General features: G+C 39.3%; 1 protein-coding gene across 2 annotated transcripts; it reads left to right on the forward strand.

The window, feature by feature from the left end:
- The first annotated feature begins 5,279 nt into the window (after window positions 1–5,279).
- Window positions 5,280–15,775, forward strand: PRDX1 (peroxiredoxin 1). 2 transcript variants are annotated; one of them, XM_083358083.1, is made up of 6 exons: window positions 5,280–5,373; window positions 7,440–7,556; window positions 10,365–10,518; window positions 11,410–11,532; window positions 13,888–14,018; window positions 15,363–15,775. In XM_083358083.1, the coding sequence occupies exons 2-6, from the start codon at window positions 7,451–7,453 to the stop codon at window positions 15,446–15,448; spliced, it is 600 nt and encodes a 199-aa protein (XP_083214209.1). In that variant the 5' UTR covers window positions 5,280–5,373; window positions 7,440–7,450; the 3' UTR covers window positions 15,449–15,775. The 2 variants fall into 2 exon arrangements, with proteins under 2 accessions (XP_083214209.1, XP_083214208.1); XM_083358082.1 differs by lacking the exon at window positions 5,280–5,373 and adding an exon at window positions 5,677–5,698.
- The last annotated feature ends 5,996 nt before the right edge of the window (window positions 15,776–21,771 follow it).

Here is a 21,771-nt window from a genome sequence, read left to right on the forward strand (position 1 = left end):
AAAAATGTTCCGTCAGTTTCTGTTTTAAAAAGTTTCTACTCAGGTGTGTTAACATTAATTTTTTAATTTTAATTTTAATCCCATTTATATCCCGCCCTTCTCCGAAGACTCAGGGAGGCTTACAATTTAAGCACAAACCAATGTGCTTAGCAATAGCCTTCATTCTATGTATATGCCTGCTTATTAGGGCTTTTGGGGGGGCCCCAAGCGGCATTATTACAAAGTCAGTTTATTGTCCCCAACAATCTGGGTCCTCATTTTACCTACCTCAGAAGGATGGAAGGCTGAGTCAGCCTTGAGCCTGGTGGGATGCGAACCTGCACTAATTGCAGGCAGCTGGTGTTACTTAAGGAGGCATTAGCCCACTGCGCCACCAAGGCAATTATGCACATATGTGTGTGCTGTATGTACAGACTCAGTCAGGTTCATGACTGGGAGCTAATTCATCAAGTACACATCATGGTAGAATTCAGCTATTCTCAACTGAGTTCTTACAACATGCTAAATAACAAACAAATTATTTTAAATGGATAAAGCTTGTTAAAGTTACTAATCATCAAATGTAAAAAATTGTTTCCCTTTGGGATCATCAGATCTAGTAATTTACAGCTATTATTTTAATACAGTATTGCAGCTGTGGCTGATGGTTAGATAACTACATAGAATGTGAGGTGTGGGATGGGAAAAAGATGATGATATTCATTTGTTGCTAAGCAGCCCGGTAGATTGCTTATTATTAGGGCTACGAATCAGAGCCCAAAGAACTTCATAATTAGTGGCTGAATTGATCTCTCCAGTCCTCTAACTGCTACACACTAGACAGCCATTATTATTTCTGTTCAAGCCTTATATGATCTGTCTGGACAATGTTTTGATAATACCTCACACATCACCTTTTATGTTAGAATTTTCCTACCTACCTCAGCATTCTGGAGTAGAATGAGGACATGGGGGCAACCACACCCAGTTTACCATGGACTATTTTTCTGGAAGTGGACAAACTACCCCCAAAAGTTCAAATTAGCCATATGGTGTTGGGAGAAATGGAGCATTCTGGGAATGGACCACAGTTTTGCATATTCCTAATCACAGGATACATATTTATTTCATAGACCTTCATTCTGGTTTTATTTGAACAATACAGTTAATACACAATGTGATTTGTTTATCACGTTACAATTGCATTTGGACTCATGTTGTGCAGCCAGTTGTGGTTTATTCAGTAAACTACGGTTAAGTAAATTATTGCTTAGACTCGAGTGATTGTATCTGTGAATGTGACAATATTTCACATACTTCTTGGCATAGTCTAGGTGGACTTTGAAATGAATTCTGTTTCTTATTGATTAATGTATCTTTTTCATTTTTGCTGTGATTGGCACTTTGCAATTTCTCAAATTTATATTAGTTAAACATTAACCACATTAACCACATATTCTGTATTGTATTTTTAAAATTATTTCCAGAGATAAATACTGCAATACAATTCACAAGAAGCTTCTTGCTGAATCAGAATAAAAGCATTTCAGCTTGTTTCCAACATTACTTTTTTCAACTCCTGTGCATAGTTATTTGGAACTAAGAACCACTTAATGTCATATATCTTATACTTGTGTAAACACTTCAAGAATACACTGTATATCTTGTTCAGCCTCCTATCTTGTTTAATGTTAGTTCATTTTTGTAAGCTACTGCTGTTTTAGTAACAAGATTTTTCATCATATTTCCACCATTGACTGAATTTGTATGTGTATCTTTATGGAAATACTGGCACATTCATAAAGGCAACTGGGATTTGGGCAGGTGTTATTTGTTTCTGAAATGATTTATTATTGTATTCTCAGTCTAACATCACAATTACTCCATGCATTTGGCCCAAATCCGAAATGTAGAGAAGCAAATCCCAGTTTGCCTTTCACATGGTTATACCTCAGTAGTGTTATATACCCAGGGGAAAGTAAAGTTGAGTAGGAAAATAAGTTGAAGAACAAGTAAGGAAAAAAAATACTACAGGAAAAATAAGTACTTCAGAGTTTTTATGCCTCACTGAACCCTAAACTAATTCCACTGATACTAGAGCAAAATCTGGTTCAAGTATCATTCAACGCATAATTATTGAATTGCATCATTTATAGAAAAATAAACCAAGCACCCATATAAATACATGTTGAATAGCCCAATACACACCTCCTGGAGACAGAGAAGTTCCATGAGGATGGGCTCCAGCATGAGTCCAAAAGCTTGGAAGAATAAACCTCTGGTCCCAGTGACCAACTCAGATTAGATCCTATAAAGAAATAACAAATGCATTGGCACATATGGTTTACCATGGCATATTTAACTATGATTTTTTTCAGTTTACTCGATTCTCATAGCACACTGAACCATAAACCAACAATAAGGCTGGATCTATACAATTCATTAGGCTAAAACATAGTTGTATAGATGGCTGTGTGTATCATATAAAGCCAGATATCTTGTCAATAATACTGATAATTTAACATAAAACTGAATAGGTTTTCCTGCTTGAGTAGGGGGCCAGATTAGAAGACCTCCAAGGTTCTATTCTATTCTATTCTATTCTATTCTATTCTATTCTATTCTATTCTATTCATCTACTCACAATCATAAAATAATGTGCAAGCATTTGGCATGTTGAAATCATATAAGTATGGCAATCAACATTTTTTTAAAAACTATCATTCAAAATTCAGGATAGTTAAAAAAAAATTCCTAAAATTGTCACTCTTAAGAGACTTTTAATAAACAGTGACTTGGTATTAGGTAAGAAATGAATGACTTTTGTGTTAATTTTGTCAATTCATCATCCTGAATCCAAGTACAAGGTTTAATTTCCACTGTCATTAATGGTAAAGTTCAGTCATAAAATATAGCGTGATGAGTTAAATCATATGCAATAAAAACATGCTTTTGAATCTACATTCAATGATTGAGTTTATATGTGGCACAATATCAAACCTAACAAAGCATGAATAATTGTATTTATGAACCTTGATTCAGGCTATATTTGCATAACATATTGAACCACATTTATGGCAACTATAATCCTATAGTATTTAGTGTGCTGTACAAATTCAATTACTGTGATCAGTTTATAGTTCATTAAACATGAAAACATAGGAAATCAAATACTGGTTAAATTTATGTATGTAATTAATAATGGTTAAATTTATGTATTTATTTGATTTTTTATCCCATTATTACTCTACAAATAACTCAAGGTTGTGAAAATACATAACACACTTACCCCACAACAATAACCATGTGAGGTGGCTTGGACTGAGAGAGAGTGACTGGCCCAAGATCACCGAGCTTTCATGCCTAAGGTGGGAATTTACCATGGCTAAACATATTATGCAATATGCTTTGAACCTTTTTCTCATCATATAATGATTTGACTGAAAGTGTTTAATTCCAGTCCATTTCAACTCACCAATACCTAAGACCTGTATATCCTTCATTGTGCTGAGCTTTCCCACGTCCACACTTACAGTTAACGTTCCCACCATAAAGAGGATAAAATAGAAACCTTTTAGACACCAGATGTCAGATTGCTACATGTGAATCTGGCTACTATGGTTGTTAAGCAACTTACAGTTTTGCATAGCATTTTAAATATTCAAGGTTAAATATAGTTGCCAGGTTGTTGTGTGACTCCTGCTAGCACACCGTGGAACCTAGGTTTGGTTATTTCAGTAAAATATGAGTCAGCTGAGATAAATTAGCACAATCCACTATTTTTCTAGATAAAGGTAGCATTGCTGAGTTGACCAAATAAATTTCCTTGGGCCTTAAGCTCAATTCTTTGAGATGCTCAACTATAAACCAGGGTAAGAATGCTGATGTGTAATGTCTATGAAGATTCTCAGTTGTCCCGGTCATGGTTGTCCCAAAGGTGCTTGCTTTCAAAAGGTAACTGGACTTCCTTGTTTCGTTGGAAGACATTTGGCTTCTCATCCAAGAAGCTTCTTCGGTTCTGACTTGTAGAGATGGAGGTCAAGGATATGAAGGGACCGTGCGCAGCAAACTGCCTGCCTTAGTATCCTGTTATCCACATGTCTATGAGCTCATTCCAATTAGCACTGCCAAGAACCAGCTAGATATGAGAGACTCTGCCCTGGCTGGGATGTTAGGATGTTCTTTTAAGATTGACTAGGGCAGGAGTAGGCAACCTCGGCTCTGAAGTCCATGAGTCATAAAAGAACCGAGGTTGCCTACCCCTGGACTAGGAAGTACACCAATAAACAATGCTTTTGCTGTGCATTATTTCCTGCTAGTTAAAACTGTATAAATACAATAAACTCTGCGTAGGCAGACAGACATTTTGGGACACCCTGCGATGACTGGTCTCTGAATCCCACACTGACTGAATGGTGGAGAATGGAAGGATTCAGGCGACCCTGAGGGTGCAGATAAGCCTCCAAGTGATCTCAACCATTTTCAAGACAGAGGGCTAACGATCACATGACTGCAAGGAATATAAATCCTAACTTTTGAAAGAAAACACTTTTGGGCTGACGTGTAATGCAAACGTTTTGTTTAGAAAAGGCCAATTCCTCATGACTTTGCATTTTTGCACCCAGGTGACACAAGAAGGTTTCGGTAATATACGTGGAGCGGTATCTAATTACTTAGCAACATTATAATGAGCAATATTAGCAATATCTGATAACGGGCTCCAAAAGAACCACTCGGGAGGGAGTGTTTCCCCCCCCCACAGGAAAAAGCACAATACGCCGCCAGACTGCCTCGAATTCTATTCATTCATTTATCCTTCCGTCACTCCGAATTGTAATCTGAATGCTCTAGAGCTGCGGTCTTCAAACTTGGCCCTTTTATGACTTGTGGACTTCAACTCCCAGAATTCCTCAGCCAGAAATGAGGCTGAGGAACTCTTGGGAGTTGAAGTCCACAAGTCATAAAAGGGCCAAGTTTGAAGACCCCCCTGCTCTAGAGTCTAGAGCAGAGGTAGGCAACCTCGGCTCTTTTATGACTCATGGACTTCAACTCCCAGAATTCCTGAGCCAGCATAGCTGGCTCAGGAATTCTGGGAGTTGAAGTCCATGAGTCATAAAAGAGCCGAGGTTGCCTACTCCTGGTCTAGAGTCAGACGAGAATCATTCACGCCGAGCGCCGAGGAGCAGCAAATCTGCGAAGTCATGCTGGCACTGCAGCTCGAAACAATGGGCGGGAAGAGAGCGGGCAAAGGAGCCAACCGATAGGAGTATCGGCCTTGCGTCACTTCCATCGCGAGATTTCGGACGGTATAAGATCATGTAAATCGCGCTCCTTCCTCCCTAGCTCGTACTGGGCCAGTTCATTGTTACGGAGTCCCGTCTTGATTCGCTTTAGGTAACCGCAGCTGGGCGAGAGCCGGGCTGGCGGGAGGTTCGTTTGTTAGCCGGGGCTGGATTTGTGGAACGGCTTCTCCCAAGCAAAGCGGGGGTGGGGTGGGGAGGAGGAAGGGAAAACGTAGTTTTCGGTGACGTTTAATTGCATGCTGGAGGGAGCAGGGTGAGACTTTTTGTAATGAAAGCAATGGGTTTAACTTCCGTTGTTGAGTAGTTGGAAGGTTTTGCTGGCTTTCTCGCAGCAGCTGCCTCGTGGCTTAACATGGGCGGAGGCGGAAGAAGGAGAAAAATCTGGTTGAAAACAAGCGAAAACAGTTTACTGCACGGTGTGCGTGTGTGTGGGGGGGGGCACTGATTGCGCTGCGTCTTGGGTTATTAAATTAAGTTGCACTGCCAAGCCACTAAAGGTTTTTGCATTTCTTGTAACGATGTTGCGGTTGAATCGGCTGGAGGTTACAACGAGCTGTTTAAACAAGGAGACCGTTAAGACGAGTCTCCTTTGCAAGAGGCGCTCGGTGCTCTCTGGCTGGAGTTTCTTGGGGATTACTAGACATTTCGATCGAGATGTGCTTCCAGTTCAGACCCAGCGTGGTTTGTTTTAGTTCTAATCTGGCTTGTTTCACTTGCTGGGTATGTAACGTTTGAGCAATTAGCAATTAAGCAATTAGCAGTGGGCTAATGCCTCCTTAAGTAACACCAGCTGCCTGCAATTAGTGCAGGTTCGCATCCCACCAGGCTCAAGGTTGACTCAGCCTTCCATCCTTCCGAGGTAGGTAAAATGAGGACCCAGATTGTTGGGGGCAATAAACTGACTTTGTAATAATGCCGCTTGGGGGGGCCTGAAAGCCCTAATAAGCAGGCATATACATAGAATGAAGGCTATTGCTAAGCACATTGGTTTGTGCTTAAATTGTAAGCCGCCCTGAGTCTTCGGAGAAGGGCGGGATATAAATGAGATTAAAATAAAATAAATTAAAAAATAAAAATTCGGAGGTTAGCGCGATGTACATACATTCGTTCGGGCTTGCAGTTAATGGTAAAACGTGATAAAAGGCTGTATTCTTTACAAACTGATCGGAGAAAATGTCATTGAGCTCACTGGAGCTTGAGAGAGAAATTTGCAACAGCCGCGGGATGGTGAAAGCAACTCATAAACTAACTTCCTCTTCAAGGGTTTCAATTTAGGATAATTACATAATGGAAACGAAATCTATGCCCCCAGAGTAAGCCCCTCTGAACTTGGATTGTTTAAAGATTGCCTTTAAGATTTTTTTTAAAACTTGCTGGCTTTAATATTCAGAATTTTTTCAGAATGCAATGGCTAGCTTGCACAGTGAACTTTGTAAAAAAAGCTGGTTATGCATTGGATTATGTCAGATTGTACACTTAATTTCCCAGGGTTTGGAATATTGGGAGTACTTACATATATTACATACATTTTCTTTCCTGGCTGATAGGGACAGCACCTAGAATTATGGGGGTTCATTTTGGGTAAAGCTAATTTGCATTTAGTTGTGTTTTTTATATTTGGTACAGATTATGACTTGAATATATACATTTAATTGGTATTGTCTACAAATACTATTTGTCTACAATGTTTAGCTTTTGCTGGTTCTTAAAATCTGTGGTAAATAGTATGCTAGAAGTTTGTGCTTGATTGGGGATTGGAAAATCTGTGGCTGCATAAACTTAGCAGAAGGGTGTACTGTATAAAGAACTTTAGGCCCAGTAGGATTTAAAATTCAATTTTAGGAATTGAGGCAGCTAGAATACTTGCTGGTTTCCTAGCATAGTCTAATCCTAGCTGATGGTTGATGTAGAAAAAAAATGCAGTCCTGTATTGAGAAAATCTGTATGAACAAAAGTATGTTGATCTGTAGTTTGGGTAATTGTTATAGGTGAATTCTAAAACGAATGATTGTTTAAAGGCTTAAGATCATTTGTCTTTTTAGGCCATTAAATTTCAGTTTCTAAAATTTATGAAGTTCTGAATAGTTTGGCCAGCTGCACTATCAATCCTCTTTCAGGTGATAACAAAATATTTACTAATCATTTCTCTCTCTTAAGCTTCAGTCAGAATGTCGTCAGGAAATGCTTTCATTGGAAAACCAGCCCCAGACTTCAAGGCCACAGCAGTAATGCCAGATGGGCAATTCAAAGATATTAAACTTTCTGACTATAGAGGTAAGTCCAATAAAGCTTGTTGGATTGGAGGAGGTGGTGTTGTAGAACATTATGCAGATAAAAAGGATCCTGGTCCAAAACCCAGGGTCTTTTGAAATATTCTGTTTAAGATTACAAAAACAGTTTGAGCATCTTACAAGTGATTTATACCAAAATGAATTATGCACACGAATGGAACAACATTAAAATTATAAGAAATGAGACCATATATTTAGGATGTTACTATAAATAAGTAGTTCGCTGCTTATAGAATTGTGGTCTAAAAGAACAGCTTTTGGGGGCAGGTGTGTATATGCAATCCTGAGATCCTGTTCAGAAGATAATTACATCTTCTGAACAGGATATGTTATAAAATAGGATGATCTAAATTAGCCAGCTGAATATAACAGTAGTACACAGTTTGCATATAAGTAACATGAAGGAAGATAATTATAGCAATCAATTGGTTCTTTTGTTTTACACACACACACACATGCACGCACACACACTTTGTTACCTAGCCTGGTAAATGAGACATTCAGAAACCAAGCCACAAGCTTCACCTATATGTATATATGTCTTTAATAATAATAATAATAATAATAAATTTTTGGAAGGGACCTTGGAGGTCATCTAGTCTAACCCCCTGCTCAGGCAGGAAACCCTATACCATTTCAGACAAATAGCTGTCCAGTCTCTCTCTCTCTCTCCCTCCCTCCCTCCCTCTCTCTATGTATGTATGTATGTATATGTATGTATGTATGTATCCCAAAAGCAAAACAAGCCAGTTCTCCTTTTACTTCATATTAATTGTGGCTGCTCAGTGTTAAAAGGCTATGTTGGTTATGACTCAGCTAAATGTTATTTGGTAATGGAGAACCAAGAACCTGATGTTTCCAGGAATCTGACACTTGAGGCTCATTGAATAAATCCAGAGTAAGTTATTTGGCAACATTGTGGCCCTCAGCACATTACTGTAGAAATATGGCTTTTGATTGTGTGTTTGGAGGGAGGGGGGCACTATATTGATAGCACCTACTTTAACTTATCATGGCCTTAAGTAGTTACTGCAGGTGATAGCCAACAGCTGAATTATGCTGGAAATACTGATACCGTACTTCCCCAAATATAAGCCTGGGTCTTATATTCATTTTGCTCCAAAAGACCCATTAGGGCTTATTTTCAGGTGATGTCTTATTTTTTTGCCCTTCAAGCAGCAGGTAGAGATAGACGCCCGCCAGACATGCCACACAGCTGCCTCTCTCCCCCCCCCCCCCCCATGACTCTGCCTGCGGCTAGTGCCACCAAGGCGAGGCAGGGCCATGCCGCAGCCCCTGCACACTTGGCCTGCTAAATCTCTCTTCACTAAATTGATCACACTGGCTAAAATTCACCCAACAAACTCGCCACCAATCCCCTTGCTTGCTGCAAAGCCAGATTTGGAGCTCTTGGGTTGTTCCTTCCAGCCCATTTCAGAGCCAGTCCAAAAGCAAAGGGAATTGTTCTCACCCCACCCGGGCACTTCTGGGCTTTGTTTCCAAAGACCCTCTGCACAGGCTCCAGACAAACCAAGATCAGGGACTGAAAAAGCAGCAACTGGAGTGAAGGGCTGTTCAAAGGAGAAGGAAGAAGGAGAATGTGGGAGAAGCCACTCCCAAACAGGCGAGGCAGGTGGTGGGACGAGACTGGTGCCATGCCATGGCCTCTGCATGCTTGGCCCCCGCCATCCAACCTCTTCCTCCTACGAGCCTGGTGCCCCACCCGTGACAGCCCCAGCGAATGGGAAGGGCAGGGAGCCCCCCCATCCCCAAGAGGCAGTCGGGACTCCCTGCCCCACCCAAGCCCAGCCCCAGAACTGCCCCACACAACCCAAGAGTGTCGGTGAAGCTCCTCCGGTAAATCAGGCCCTATTGCCCACCCTGGTCCTGCCCCTCCTCCACCAGAGACCCCTGGATCCTCCCTAGCCCCACCTGGGCCCTCACAGGTGTCCCCCAATGCAAGTCATGTTGAGCTGGCCATGCCCCATGTCTCTCCCCCAGCAACCACAGTGCTGGGGCTTATTTTTAGGGTAAAGCTGATATTACGAACATCCTGAAAAATCATGCTAGTTCTTATTTTCTGGCTGGGTTTTATTTTCAGGGAAACACGGTAGGTATGTAGCATAATTGGTTAATGAAGGAATAATACACTACCATTGTGCTAATATATCTGGTGCTTGGTGTTTTTGTGTTGAAACTTGCATGCTTTTAAAGATAGGTGCCTACTGTTTTATAGAGTTGTACATGAAGCGCCCACAAATATGGCTGCTTAAGAAGAACTTTCGATAATTATATCATTCTCAGTTTGTACCAGATATCTTTTGTGCTGTTTGGCAATGAGCAAATCTGCAGAGATCCCATAAAATTGCTCTAATATTTGAATTCTGGAATACGGGATTTAGAACTAGGAATGTGCAAAAGCATCCCATGCATGATTTTGGATGATCTGTGGCTGACGTAAAGTGCATGTGTTTGAAAGTTTTGGTTCATATTCTGAATGAAATGAGGCAGTTTTGTTCTGGTTAATACATTCGTATAGGGCAGAAATTGTTGTAGGGTAGTGAAAGTATAAGGGCAGAACAAAGGAGTTGAGTGACCACTGACTTTTCTTTCAGTCACCCCATGACAAATCCAAACAGCAGAACCTGTGGAGTGCAATGGTTTGTTTTGGTTTCAGAATGCTTTCCATTTTGTGCGCATCCGTGGTAATTATATCTTGCTGTAACTATACGGATTTGCGTATGAAAGAAATTCTTCCATGCTATTGACTGTCTTTTCAACTTTTTCCTAGGGAAATACGTTGTATTCTTCTTCTATCCACTTGATTTCACCTTTGTCTGCCCAACTGAAATTATTTCATTCAGTGACCGTTCTGATGAATTTAAGAAGATAAATTGTGAGGTGATTGGTGCTTCTGTTGATTCTCACTTTTGCCATCTAGCTTGGTAAGAATCTTTGGGTTTAGGGCTTTCGTACTGTCAAAGAAATTTTTTCCTAGAAAATAGAAACCTGTTTGTTTCTGTTCAAACCAAAACCTTTGGGGTTAGTGTGGTTTACCCTTGATGAACAGGTACAGGTTGGAAGATGAGTACAAATGAAATGGAACAACTGCCCTGGAAGTGATTTCATCAGCAAGCTTTATATTTCTGATGTCACTTTAAGTACTAAACAATTCATATGTAGTAGAGATGAAACCTAATTCCTGCTTAACAACTTGAGAAACTGATTGCTGAAAAAGAAGTGAATCTCTAGATAACTGTCACAACCTTGCTTATGCGGAGGTTTAAATATTTTTAGAACCTGTTAAAGCTTAGACTAAATCAGTGGCTCCCAACCTTTTCTATACCCGGTACCCCTAGAACACTTCTGATATATTCTCACACCGCTTACAAAAGTTCAAAATGACGGCAACGAATTATGCATATACACTATAATTTTGAAAACCTAAGTTTTCACACCCCCTGGAGTGTCTCACACCCCCGGTTGGGAACCCCTTGACTAAATGAAGCCATTTTTTCCCCTTCCATCTCATAGTAGCTCTTTTAATGCTAAGGAGCTGTGAGTTTTTGTGGCAATTTATATTGCACAAGGACAGTTGGATTGCACCACCAAAAAATTTTCCACTCTGTTTCTATAATGGAAACTGACATTTGGTAATCTGGAAAAGACTCCTTAATCTGAGGAGGATAGTTTTAGATCTCTGCCTCATTGCAATTGTTAAAGTTGCTAAAATACTTTATTTTTGTACATTTGTGCTTCAGTTGTGTTTGGTCGTTTTAAAAGTATTTGAAAAATTGTATACCAATTTTTGAATTCTTTCTTAACTTTTCTTAAAGGATCAACACTCCCAAAAAACAGGGTGGACTAGGCAATATGCGCATTCCTCTGGTTTCTGACACAAAACGTTTAATTGCTAAGGATTATGGTATACTAAAGGAAGATGAAGGCATTTCTTACAGGTAATGTAACAGTCTCCATCTGATTGGTATTCATCAAGCAGATAACCTATTTTTTCCCCTTCAGATAATTTTTCTAAATTGAATTCACTCCCATTGAATTGTTAGTGTGTTAACAGGATCTTGTTGATCAATAGTTTGTGATTTGAGCTATCAATGCTTATGTTTAAATACAGTCACTATTGAGTATCTTTTCAAGTCTACATTTACTTAGTTGCAAAACCAAAACATGTGAATCTGAGCATGCATTATCAAGTTCAGATAGATCCTGTTTTAAAAAAAAATCCTTGCTTCCCTTTTTAGGAAGAATTGGTTATGTAAGGCATGTACGGAATGTCTGTAAATAAGGAATTTAAACTATTTCCTTATAATATGTGGAAACTTAGAGTTCTGTGTGTTTCAGTAGGGAAAAAAAAATCAAAACTGGAAGACTTGAGTTGTAGTCTTTCCTTAGGCATGAAAGCTAGATAGGTGACTTGAGGCTAGTCATTCTCTCAGGGTTATGCGAAAAATGGGAGGCAAGAGCAGTAAATATGTACACCACCTTGGCGTGACAAATAAAGGCAGGGCAAAAATCTAATAAAACATGTTCTAATGTTTTTCATGGCTGGTTGAGTTACAGTGACATTAGTGGGTTCAGCAGTGCCCCTATTTGAAATTCTTTATGCCATATGTGGAACTGGAATTTACTACTTTCAAACTCAGGAGGTTGGTCACCAATTTTGATTACTTTAAAAGGGAATTAAATAAATTCTCAGAGGATAAAGCTATGAGTGCCTCATCCTCTTTCAACCTAGTGTGTATATTTAAAAAAGCTACTGACAAAGTGGTAATAGGGGGGGAAAAGGTGACATTCTGATAACCTTCAAGTAACATGTAAAGTATGTAAACTTGTCAAATGCTTGATAAATCTTAGATACTTTTTGTCTTCTATTCAGTGGTTGTCTTTGCCAGTTTGGGGGAAACAAAGTGATGCCTTCAGGTTGCTTTCCGATGGCCAGGCAGGGGCGGGCTGGATGGGAAGTATCAGCATTGGTTCAAACCTGCTAAGACTGAGTGGCTGTGAGTTTTAGGGTCCCTCATGTCCATCTAATCACCGTATCTAGTGATTTTCCATCTTTGGGAAGCCTTGCACATCTATATCTTATGTGCCAGTAGTACCCTTTCTTCGATTGGGAGTACTGCTCAAAGTCACTCATGCCTTAGTCACCTCCCAAGAGACTATTCCAGTATGCTGTAAATTGGACTTGAACATGAAAAGCATTTGAAAGCGTCTAGTTCAGAATTCAGTAGCACTGAGTAAGTGTAGTGAGAGGTAATAGTGTTGTTGTGTAACCTGCGCTACTTTCAGTAGACTTTCAGGTGCAGTTCCGGGTGGCGGTTGTCACTCTTAAAAACCTACATGGCCTAGGGCACAGGTCTGCAACCCGCGGCTCCAGAGCCCCATGCGGCTCTTTTCAGCCATCTCCTGCGGCTCCCAGTCCTCTGCCATGTGCAGTCCAAAAAAAAAAAGTGGGACTAAAAAAGTTCAAACAATCAATTCAAATATGCAGGGTAGGTGCATATCTCGCCTTGGCTCCACTCTTCAGTCAAACCCTGTTCTGCGTATGTACGCGCATGCGCACGTATTTTTTGCGGCTCCTAGTTTTTCCTTTTGTGAGGGAACCGGTTCTGAGTGGCTCTTTCACTGTTTCAGGTTGTTGACCCCTGGCCTAGGGCCAGGTTACTTGCAGAACTGCCTATCCCTGTTGTTTTCTGCCTGTGCTGCTAGATCTGGCAGGGTGGGCATGGAGGAGTCCCCCTAGTGAAAGAATGCTATCTAGTGGGAACTCAGAAATATGCTTGCTCTGTCATTGTGCCTGCCTTATATGGAGTAGCCTCACCCTGTCCCATCCCATCCCTGGAGGGATAGATGGTGCTGATTCTTTTGGCTTTTAGGAAAGCTGTGGACACCTGGCTTTTCCCCCAGGCGCACTGGAGCCAGGATGTAAATAGTGCTGGCACAGGGTGGTTGATGGATGAATGTAAGCTTTTATCAAGGCCTCAATGTTTGTTATTTTAAAGAGTGTTTTTATTGTGTTTTTAATTGTTCACCGCCTTCTGGTGTGGGTGGACAGCTAGGTGAGTTTTCTTCGATAAATAATACCAGGCAAGTTTCATCATCTCATCTATTATGTTTCTTATACTGTTCAAGGTAAAGAAATCTGCAAAAAGCTAATGTTTCACATAGCACACGCAGGAATCAGTGCCTTATATTTGCTATTTGCTTTGACCTCTATTCTTAAAAATTAATTTAGGGGAAATTGAATTGCTGTTTGCATAACCTTTAACTTTTTTTATTGCTCTTTTCTATTTTAGGGGCCTCTTTATTATCGATGATAAGGGGATCTTGCGCCAGATCACAATCAACGATCTGCCTGTTGGTCGTTCAGTTGATGAGACACTCCGACTAGTTCAGGCTTTTCAGTTTACAGACAAACATGGAGAAGGTGAGATAGTTATACTTTGTAAAAATGTACTGGCTTCATAACCCTAGTGGGCTCTAGCAGCTTACAAAACTAGGGAAATTTTATACAAAACTTTTTATATTTGCCAGCTTATATTGGTAAAGCAGGAAATGGAAGGTATTGGTTAGCCAGAACATGCACTCAGAGCCAGTTTGGTGTAGTGATTAGGATCAGGCTAGTAATTGAGAGACACTGAGTTTTAGTCCTGCCTTAGGCATGAAGCCAGCTGGGTGACCTTGGGATAGCCATTTTCTCTAAGCTGTAGGAGAGAGGCAATGGAAAACTTATTTCTGAAAAAGTTTGCAAGGAAAACTCTGGTGACTTGTCCAGGCTTTGTTCTTGAGAACTGGACATGATTGAAAAGAAGAAGAAAAAAAGTACGATTAACATTTTGTCTACATAGCAAAAATATTTTTAGAATTATGTAAATTACATACATATGAATACTTGAGAAATTTTAGCACTTTTTCAATACATTTCAGCTGCCACTTGGATTGTATTTTTATGATTAAGAAGAAAGCTGATAATGTTGGATGAATAGAAATGAGCCTTGTCCACAAAAGATTTACTCATTTGTGGTACAGGTTTTTAGGCTGACTTGCACAGAGAGCAGTTGGTGAAGTGACAGAGTTTCTTTCAATGAAAAACAAAAACTTTAAAGGTTGAGGATAAGTTTATTCACCATTGTAAAAATATGTTGGAGTTACTTTCTCTATAATCAGTGCAAACAGAGTTTAGTGGCACAGAGTGCCACATGTGATTTACATAATAAATGAAATAAATTTATTATCAGAATTATCAGCTTAGTGTCTGTTTTTCATGTCTCTTGGAGAAGGCTCAAGTTTTTTATTCTGAATATTTTTAAGCAACAGTGTTTAGGGTTTATTTGATCTTTCCCATCTCGAAATATCAGAAGCCCATGTTGCTGATTTTCAGCAGATGTGATGAGAAAGGGTTCTTGGTATCTCAAAAATGGATGTGGTATTGCACATGTTCCCAGTTTATGACAAAGTGTAATGTATGACCTCAGGTGGTTGTGGCTTATTCAGTAACATAATTCTAGATTTCATCATACTAAATAATGGTATGATACTGTCTTGTATTGCTAAAATGTTTTCTAATTGAGAATATGAAAGTTGGCAGTTTATGGCCATAATAACTCTTTTGGCCCAAATAACCCTATGCAACAGGGTTTTTCCAACCAATACAATTCTAGTCCTGTACAATTCTTGTTTTCTGCTAGGTTGGGGGTATTGATCTAGTTATGAACACACAACTCTGTTTTTTATATGACCCAATAATGAACTTCAAATGTATTTTCTTTAGTGTGCCCAGCTGGCTGGCAACCTGGAAGTGACACTATCAAGCCAGATGTCAAGCAGAGTAAAGAGTATTTCTCCAAACAGAAATAAATGTTGCATGTTGTGTTTTGTACAAAAAAAGTATACTGTAACGTATGACAGAGCAGTCTTCCCATTTCTTATTTAAAGAGTAGCCATGTTGTGAACAGATTGGTTTACTGCCTCATTTCCTAAGTCTTTTATTTTGGATCGTGTGGATCTGAATAAGTGGATTACAGATTGACATATTTTGACTAATTATCTAGCTTATTCACCTCAGCCAAAGTGTAGAATCTGCTCCTTGTACTCATGCACGTAGCTGACAGTTGTTAGCATAGTAGTGAATCACTCCAGTACATGTGGAACAAATGGCTTTTCTTGTATTTTGTACTGTTATTAAACTTCTGTGAAAAACTAGAAAAAAATGTGTCAATTATTCTCAAAATAGAAACACATGAATACAGTCCTAATAACAACATAGTAGCCCTTGTGACTTTGAATTTGCAATGGCATTGAAAACAGTTGCAACCAGTCCTTAAAGTTGATACAGTTGAACCGACCCAAAGTCACATGATCAAGAGTGACTTGACAGTCGATGCCCATTTACAATGATTGTAACATCCTGCGATCACGACCGCCTTTTGTGCCCTTCACAGCTTGTGTCTTGACAAGCGAGGTCAATGGGAAAGCCTGCAGGAAATTGCAAGTCGCTTGAGTATCTCACTTGATAACCCCAGCTGAAATTGATACAGGTAGGCATGATCATGTGATGTCACAAATATTGTGCTGCTTAGCAACAAAGTTGCCAGTCCCTCTGTTGCTACTGGGGAGGATTGCCTGTATGAGTGATACACTGTTTTAAGATGCAATGTTCTTGCCAGCGGAAGGGAACAATGCTTTAGTAATCAGTATGTGAATATCGGATTACTGCCTTGACCTGTCCTTTTGTTTCTCATTCAGCCATCTATCAACTATTGTCACCTTCAAGCTAATATTTCAAATATTAATTTATGTGCACCATTTTCTGTATACATGCAATACACTGAATTAATTGTAGGTTTGATTACATTGTATATAACTGTCTCATTTGTGTCCAGTGTGCTGCAAGTATGAATTGGGCCTTAAGACCTCTTAATCAGTGTTATATTAACTATTCTGTCATTAGCATCTTCCCACAACCATTTATTTTATGCAGCAGCAATCTAGTCAATAATGGCACTTAGATTTATTTACCTCTTCATAGTGCCTTACTACGCTCTGTAAGGCATTTACAGATCATATTGCCCCCCAACAATTTGGGTCCTCATTTTACCGATCACGGAAAAATGGAAGACTGAGTCAACCTTGAGCCAGTGAGAATCGAACTGCCAGCAGTTGGCAAAATTAGCCTGCAATACTGCCCTCTAAGCACTGCCACATGGCTCCTATCCATGTAATAGGCATCAATTGTATTTTGGATTTTTTTTAAAAAAACCACCACAATATCTTAGTACCATAATCTCAATATCTTTTCAAGCCCCGGAATAAAAAAAAGATGCTCAGGTGTTAATATCAATACTGGATTATCCTGTCTTCAAAAGAGCTTTGAATAAGCATGTGTAATACCAGAATTTTTTTAAGAACCTGCAAATGGTTTCAAAAAATATAATGAAGGCTATCTTGTATTTTAAAATAAAGATGATAAGGGCTAATTTTGTATACTATAACAGATTTTGATATAAAATTAGAGCAAAACGAACAAGCTTGCATTTATTTTGGGTGTCAAAGCAGTTACTTTTTATTTTAGCTTATAACTGACCATGTGAAGTGCAGCAGATTGCAATTTCAATTTATGGCAATCAACATTTCCCTGCTCTACAGTCAAAATAAATGCAGCACTGGCATGTATTTGCATTTTTAGTGTGATATAATTTCAGACCATAAAATCAAATTTTATTTCCATTATTGGAGGTTATACATGAAGGGAGAATTCAGCATTTTTTTCTCTCTTTTTAAAGTTTTCCCTATTTTCATGAATACATAGTTGAGTAATTACATTTAAGTAAGCAAGTCTGTTACCATCCCATTTGTTCAACTCCAGAGGGGTGGGTGGGTTTAGGGTTAGGGGTCAGCTATTTGTGACTCAGCTACTGTAAACTATGCCTTTTGGCAATGTGGAAACCCAGCTACACAAGCCTGATTAAAAAAATCATGATTAATACAAAGTGATTTAGTGTAATATTTGAACTTCCACCAAGGTAGAAGCCAATCCTGTATTCTATCTCAATTGTTAGAGATACCGGTCCTCGGGGTAAGATAGTCTGCTGATAAAAACAGAAATTCCTCTAGGACAAACTTAACATCACATATTTGTTCTGCAGAGAGGTGACTGCTACTCTCATGTTAATTTCTTTCCTTAGTTGTAAATGTAAGCACATCGTGTTAGTACATGAACCATGGTTTATAACCCCTGTGACTAAGAAGACAAAATCACACATACTAATTTCCTGCTACAAGACTCTGCATGCTGTTGAAGCAGGCAAGATTCTAAGGCCACAAAGACTTCTTGGTTGCTTGTTGAACTTGGACCTGGAAAGTATGTTGAGTTAAACCACACTTTGAAGAGTTTCAAGTTGAATTAATGAAGCTAGGGGATTAAATACTGTTCAGAGTTTTCTTCTATTGGAATAGTTTATAAATAAACATTGTAAAGAAATAAAGGGCTTATTTTTTAAAAAAAAAACACAAATGCTATGTGTATTTAACTTGCAAAAGAAAAGACTAAGAGAAGATAAGATAGTGATCTACAAATATTTAAAAAGATCATATGCAGAGGGGGTGAATTAGTCTTGTTGAAATAGAGCAGAACAAAAGTCTTAGCATTTGGTCTGCTTAATTGCAGATTGTGCTTACTTGTACTGTGCTTGTCTAGTTTCCATAGTGAATTATTAGTGCATACTAATGCAATGAGAGGGCTGTTCTTCAGCTGGGTTTTCACAGAGCCTGATGTTATTTTTGGTGAGAGGGTGATTGACCCAGCCTAAGAGACTCTAGAACCTGTACCTTGATTCCTAGTCTGGCACCTTAATTACTACACCACGCAGACTCCTTACAATAGACTAAGATCTAGGAGCTTAAAATTAAAAAGGAGACTCAAGCTGGCTAGTAGGAAGAATTTTTTCATGGTAAGAATATTTAAGAAATAGAACAGTTAGCCTAGAACAGTATTAGATTCCTCCTTGCTAGCAATATTCAAATGGGGAAGGAACATCCATTATTATTTGTTAACCACTATATTACAATTTGAGAGCCATTTAATTGTAGTGATTAAGGCATCAGGCTAGAAATGGGAGACCATGAGTTCTAGTCTCACCTTGGTAATGAAGTCAACTGGGCTGTTTCTAATACTGCTACACAGGCAAGGTAGTAAACAGCAGAATAATTTTCCAGCACATAGAGCTAAATCCAGACATTGTCATGTTTAGACAATTAGTGATAGCACTTAAGCATGTTTAAATGAAATACAGTAGATACAAACAGAACTACTTTGGAATTCCTATCTGGATCTATCTGCCATACATCCAAGTCAGGTCCTTTAAGCTTAGCATTATGTACATGAGCATTTTGTTTGTTTGTTTTCAGCAGGAACGTGTTGCCAGCTTTGTCTGGTAATGCTCAGACCTTCCTCATGGAAATCACTGAATTACCAATTTGCTAGCCCCAAGCAGATAGCATCTTTCTGTAGCTATAGCACATTTTAACTATGATCTGAAATGTCAAGGCTTCCTATCTTTGGTTTAGTGTGTCAGTTTCTAGCTACCTTCATAAACATTTACCACAAGTTCTTATTTCCTCCTGACTGAGCAGAAGAGCAATGTGGACTAACAGCCTCTTTTTTTCCCCTGACAGGGCATTTTAAACAATTGCACAACAGATAGAAAATCAAAACCCGACTTCATTTCATAATTTCAACATTCACTTATATTTCAGTCTGCTATTTTGCAATTAAAAACTTATATCATGGTTGATTCCTGGTGGCTGCCTGCAGTTTTCTTGGCAAGATTTCAGAAGTAGTTTGCCATATGGCTTTATGCCTAAGACACGACTAGAACTCATAGTCTTTTGATTTCTAGCCCATTGCCTTAACCACTATAACCAACATACACTTCTTCCAGTCAAAGTTCCTAGGTTTATATGTTAGATCATTATTTATTATAATCCTGGTTAAATTCAGTGGGCCAGCTTTGCTAGGAGTTTGCAGTGTATAAATAAACCAAATAAATACCTGTATATTGTTATTTTAAAATGCATGGTTGTTTTTTCATGTTTGATTTATGCCAGTCAGTCAGTCAATCACACTTTATTGTGACTGATCTAGACTTCATTAGAAAAAAGAAGAAAAATTACAATACTACAAATTGCAATGTAGTCCTGTAATTACGTAGTCATATGTAGCCTATTGCACTTTGCTGTGAACAGTGTGTGAATTCTTCAGGCTACAATGTAAACTTTGCAAGTGTTTATTTTGGAATCTTCATCTTTATCTGGCAGAAGAAGTTGCATTTAGAATTCTTCCGTTTGGCCTGGATATGAGCTTAAAGGAAGTATTAGTCTTATGGGTTCTTGGGGGATGGGATTCTCTGGAAAAATTGCAGTACAGTAGGATACTATCCCGTGATTCAGGATTCCCATGTCCATAGGGACAAATCCTTTTAGAATAGGTGATTTATCCTCTGACATTGCTGATAGTTAGAAATTCAAGTACAGTGGTACAAGGACTTCCCCTCCCCAAGTCTGCTTATTTATAAATTGAGCCAGATGAAATGCTGATTTAAAATTAAATTTGTTATGCCCCAATTGCGCTCTTAATAACATTCTTGGCTTTTAGCCAATATCTAAGCCTGCATAGCCATCCCCTTGTTATAAACTCTGCCTGTGAATGTGCAGCAGTGTTAGGAGCCCTACTTGAAATAGTTTTCTTAGGAAGCCAGATTAAACATTCTCCGATTTTTCATAGTTGAGACCTGGATTTAACTGCACTACATAGAGCGGCTGTGAAATGGTCTTGGCTTCAAAGCAGCTGGAATATTTGGGGTTCTTCTGGAGCAAAAGAGAGAGTGGACTGCTACTGAGCTCCCCTGAGCATGCAAAGAAACCCGAGAGATGTGAGTATGTTGTTTCCCTGAATAATGCAGAACAACCCTCAGATATGTCAACAAGGGAATTGTTCAATTATGTGTCCTTTGAAGGTCCAGTGAAACTTTTTGAAGGCCTGGCAAAATGCATGACCTTTGTTTTCACATAATTAATATTTTAATTAATATTAATACCTTGGGGAGCACCTGCAGCCGGCGTCAACTTCCCTCCGCCCAGTACGCTCCCACAGAGAGGGCCTCCTCAGGGTGCCGCCGGTCAAAGAATGCCGACTGGTGGCCCCCAGGGGGAGAGCGTTCTCTGTGGGTGCACCGGACTTATGGAACCATCTTCCGGTAGAGCTCCGGATGGCGCCCGACCTCCGCTCCTTCCGGCGCGACCTTAAAACCCATCTCTTTAAGGAAGCGGGCCTGGCCTGATGGGATGGGGTGGGTTTGTTATTATGACTTTAATTTTAAATTTGTACTATTTGTACTATGGGCATTGTTTAATCATGTTTTAATAATTTTAACTTTTGTATTTGTCTTTTATGTATTGCCCTGTTAACCGCCCTGAGTCTCTTGAGAGAAGGGCGGTATATAAATTAAATAAATAAATAAATAAATATGTAAAGAGCGTTCTCTACAGAAATGGATCAATGATTCTGTGGCTCTTCTGATACCTACTGGTCTCTGTGACAGTAGCTCAGCTACTGTGTAAAGCAGTAGATTTACTAGTCACTTTTGAGGGTGTAAAACTCTCCCTTGCCAATGGCATTTACCACTACATTACTATAGTAATTAAAAAAATACTGGGGGCAAAATGCATCCTTGTTTAACTCCTTTACTAGCTGGCACTGTATTTGAGAAATGCTGAGAGAGGGTACATCTCACCCTCAAACCGGTGTACTTACAAAGTATATACAATAGGGTTGATAACTATCTATCTGTTGCAGAGGCTCTGATGTTTTTTTCCAGTTGCTCTAGAGCAGGGGTAGGCAACCTCGGCTCTTTTATGACTCATGGACTTCAACTCCCAGAATTCCTGAGTCAGCTGACTCAGGAATTCTGGGAGTTGAAGTCCATGACTCATAAAAGAGCTGAGGTTGCCTACTCCTGCTCTAGAGGTAAGAGTCAAAAGCTTGCCTGAGATCTACAAACAAAAACAAAACAGCTGACATAGGTAATTGAGAGCATGTAGTCCTTGATTTTCGACCATAATGGAGCCTGTCCATTCTGGTTGTAAGTTGTGACAGTTATAAAGTGGGTCACCCATGTGACTGA

This window comes from Vipera ursinii (genome assembly GCF_947247035.1).
Source record: "Vipera ursinii genome assembly, chromosome: 3".
Classification (NCBI taxonomy): Eukaryota; Metazoa; Chordata; class Lepidosauria; order Squamata; family Viperidae; genus Vipera; species Vipera ursinii.

What these genes read in the sequence shown, in the direction of transcription:
- PRDX1 (XM_083358083.1), top strand. Translation starts at nt 7,451, where the DNA reads ATGTCGTCAGGAAATGCTTTCATTGGAAAACCAGCCCCAGACTTCAAG. An exon ending in CACTTTTGCCATCTAGCTTG is followed by an intron (nt 10,519 to 11,409) that starts GTAAGAATCTTT and finishes CTTTTCTTAAAG; the next exon opens with GATCAACACTCCCAAAAAAC. An exon ending in GATGAAGGCATTTCTTACAG is followed by an intron (nt 11,533 to 13,887) that starts GTAATGTAACAG and finishes TTTCTATTTTAG; the next exon opens with GGGCCTCTTTATTATCGATG.